Source organism: Schistosoma haematobium (assembly GCF_000699445.3).
Source record: "Schistosoma haematobium chromosome Unknown HiC_scaffold_253, whole genome shotgun sequence".
NCBI classification, from domain to species: Eukaryota; Metazoa; Platyhelminthes; class Trematoda; order Strigeidida; family Schistosomatidae; genus Schistosoma; species Schistosoma haematobium.
In genome coordinates, this window is record NW_026137064.1 from 1 (window position 1) to 4,000 (window position 4,000).

Sequence of the window (4,000 nt, forward strand, 5' to 3'; positions counted from 1 at the left end):
GAAATTAGGTCTGCTCCGTGGTGTGAATTCTCCGGGCAGACGCAATGTCGTGCCGTATACCAGTTCAGCGGCGGAACATTGTATATCTGCCTTCAAGCTCGTTCGAATACCTAAGGGGACGAGCGATAAGGTTTCATACCAGTTGTCGTTCTCGTGTGCTCGTAGAGCACTTTTAAGTTGGCAATGAAACCGTTCAACTTAACCATTTGATGCTGGGAGGTAGACGTTAATGCGTATGCGAATGCATTCCGTACCAAGCAGCCGGGTCAGCGAGGAGAATAAATAATAGGGGAAAATTTCTCGAATAAAGCGTGGAATTCATCGTCACGCGAATAAAAAGTAACAAGAGTTCGGTACACATAAATGGGAGTCTATTATATTAATACTATTCTTATCGTTATCCGTCATGTCGAGTATATTATATATTAAATATGAAAATATACGACAGACGTGGATAGATAAATCATAGACTCACCGAATTGGCTTCTTTGGAAGATTTGACCAGAAGCAGAGGCGTGTTCCAAAATACGGGTCACCAATTGTCGCGTGTCCCAAACTTTGGGATCACCAATTGTAGCGTGGCGTCGAGTTGAGATTAACTATGAACACCGCTACCAAGAAACACGTGCCAAATAGATCAGAAGGCGTAAGAAGCTCGTTCCAAATGACTCCATAAAATCCCCGAGAAGCCAAATACCAGAAGGCAATTAATGGACCAAATCGAGATATGTATTTGCTGGCGATCTCGTGGCATCGAAAGGATACCGAGATCGTGCCAGGATACAAGCTTGGTTACAGAACGTAACCGAATTCGCGCGAAGTTACAATCGAAGTGTGTGTAAAAAGAACGGAAGCACAAAATAGCTGTCATTAGCACAGTCAAACAAAAGCACGTTAAAACAAACACTGGTACAGTTGGTTATAATAATAATTGTTTTTATTAAACCAGTCGTGTTCTCGTGATAAACGTGAGTCACTACAGGAGCCCCCCGCTAGAAAGGGTTTACACTTTCGATAAATAGCGGTTTGAATCGTGGGACTGATCGGCTGACGAGCGATTGTAGGACGGAAGAATTGGCGAACAGGAAAGCGATCGTTAATCGTCGAGTTGCCAACGAAGGTCGTTTTCGGAGAACGGTACCAGGAGCGATGTGTTGTATTTATTGATTGAGTTGGCATGCTACACCAGAGTGGTTTGTATCCAGAATCTGAAGAGGGCGTTCGTAGGAGTGCGCACCAGAAACGCTGCAGACGTAGGACGAAACCACGTTGAGCCGATGAACCAGAAGCGACCATAACGATCAAGTTCGAGACCAAGCGTATGCCAAGCATTCGAAACCAATATATCGACTGAGTGCGTTGACAAGAGCGTGGGTGGCCAATCCAGCTTTCGCCAAAGTTGACTGAAGTCGACGGAACCAAACGGAGATGGTCGAAGGCGTGGGCTCAGGAAACAAAAAGAGAATCAAAAAAAGAGAAGAGTGTAGCATGCAAGTAGCATAGGAATATTCCTACACCGTATCGGTTGTCGACTGTGCGACTAGTCGAGGAAGCGTACGGGTAAACGTACTCGGCGACCGGAACGTGAGACGGCAGTCTCGTTCGCGTCGCGTGAGCCTGCAATCTCATCCGAAGTCAAGGGCGGCGTGGTCTGCTGATCTGGACGTGAGACTGTCGTCTCGTCCGTAGACGGTGCAGATGACGCGTGCTGTTGACTGGGACGTGAGAGTGAGGTCTCAGGTGTATCTAGTGTGGGACCTGAAGATGGTTTGAGGATCCCGCTAGTAGGTTTGCTTGGTCTAGCATTGAATCTCAGGTTATCAGATAGGGCACAGTCATCGACGTGTGCTGGTTTGAGACGATCAATGCTGACGATCTCGACGCGGCCGTGTCGATCAACCTTGAAGGTCTTTTCGTGACGAGCGATCACGCGAAAAGGGCCTTCGTAAGGTTGTTGCAAAGGTTTGCGTACCGAATCTACTCGTACAAAGACATGTGAACAGGTAGATAACTCTCGAGAGAGAGCGACCTGTCGATGTTGTATTCGAGTTGACACCGGAGACAGCGTTCGCATAAATGCAGACAGTCGATGGACGTAGTCTGATTTACCGAAATTAGGTCTGCTCCGTGGTGTGAATTCTCCGGGCAGACGCAATGTCGTGCCGTATACCAGTTCAGCGGCGGAACATTGTATATCTGCCTTCAAGCTCGTTCGAATACCTAAGGGGACGAGCGATAAGGTTTCATACCAGTTGTCGTTCTCGTGTGCTCGTAGAGCACTTTTAAGTTGGCAATGAAACCGTTCAACTTAACCATTTGATGCTGGGAGGTAGACGTTAATGCGTATGCGAATGCATTCCGTACCAAGCAGCCGGGTCAGCGAGGAGAATAAATAATAGGGGAAAATTTCTCGAATAAAGCGTGGAATTCATCGTCACGCGAATAAAAAGTAACAAGAGTTCGGTACACATAAATGGGAGTCTATTATATTAATACTATTCTTATCGTTATCCGTCATGTCGAGTATATTATATATTAAATATGAAAATATACGACAGACGTGGATAGATAAATCATAGACTCACCGAATTGGCTTCTTTGGAAGATTTGACCAGAAGCAGAGGCGTGTTCCAAAATACGGGTCACCAATTGTCGCGTGTCCCAAACTTTGGGATCACCAATTGTAGCGTGGCGTCGAGTTGAGATTAACTATGAACACCGCTACCAAGAAACACGTGCCAAATAGATCAGAAGGCGTAAGAAGCTCGTTCCAAATGACTCCATAAAATCCCCGAGAAGCCAAATACCAGAAGGCAATTAATGGACCAAATCGAGATATGTATTTGCTGGCGATCTCGTGGCATCGAAAGGATACCGAGATCGTGCCAGGATACAAGCTTGGTTACAGAACGTAACCGAATTCGCGCGAAGTTACAATCGAAGTGTGTGTAAAAAGAACGGAAGCACAAAATAGCTGTCATTAGCACAGTCAAACAAAAGCACGTTAAAACAAACACTGGTACAGTTGGTTATAATAATAATTGTTTTTATTAAACCAGTCGTGTTCTCGTGATAAACGTGAGTCACTACAATTTAATCCATGGCATGAAATCGACCAATCTGCGCTTATCATCTTAGACTTTATTGATATTTACGAATCCGTCAGTATCTACTGACGGATTCTCTCACAAAGTTGTAGTGACCTACTTTTATCAAGAGAACGCGTTTTTTGTAATGGAAATAATTATTATTATAACCAATTGTATCAGGGTTTGTTTTACCTTATGTGTTTGTTTAACGGTAGCAAAACACATACATTCTTCCTTTGATTGTGACCTTGCACGAATTCAGATACGCTCAGTAACTACACTTGTAACCTGGCACGATCTCGGTATTCTTTCGATATCACAAGATCGCCAACGAATACATCTCGACTACAGCCATCAACTGCCTCCTGATATTTGACTTACGGGGGATCTTATCTGTTAACTGGCACGTAGTCTTCCTGTAATGGTGGTCATAGTCAACCGCGACTCGACACCGCATTACAAAGTAACGGTTATACCGGATATACACTTTTAAAACACATGTTCCACTTCAACTCGAAAGTCATAAAACGGAAGAGGAATCTCAGTAAGAAGATCGAGGATTGAAACAAGCTACGAGAGAGTTCTAGGCCTGAGATATAAATATAAAATGGAAAGAAAGAATAAAAACTGATTTCATTAAGATATAGAAGAAACATTGACAACCTATTGGAGGAACGTATAAAGCTAAAATCGTACTATCCAACACTGTTTTTCAATCTTTGCAATCAGGCCACAATCCATTTAGAGTGGGTTCATAAGCGACTTGTCACGACCGTTGGAATTTCAGGGCTACCTGAACTTGTGGGTGACGGTCAGATGTGAGACAAAGACGGAGAATCTCTAAGATTAGACTATTTTCTAACAAATGATCCGCTTATAATTGTAGGTATCCATGTCCAGGTATCAGTAGG

The 4,000-nt window shown here is 44.0% G+C and overlaps 1 protein-coding gene across 1 annotated transcript; it reads right to left on the bottom strand.

Moving 5' to 3' along the window:
• Positions 1-673: 673 nt before the first annotated feature.
• MS3_00001339 (uncharacterized protein) lies at positions 674-2,134 on the bottom strand. The gene has a single exon (XM_051208776.1). The coding sequence runs from the start codon at positions 2,072-2,074 to the stop codon at positions 1,541-1,543; it is 534 nt and encodes a 177-aa protein (XP_051064044.1). The 5' UTR covers positions 2,075-2,134; the 3' UTR covers positions 674-1,540.
• Positions 2,135-4,000: the final 1,866 nt, after the last annotated feature.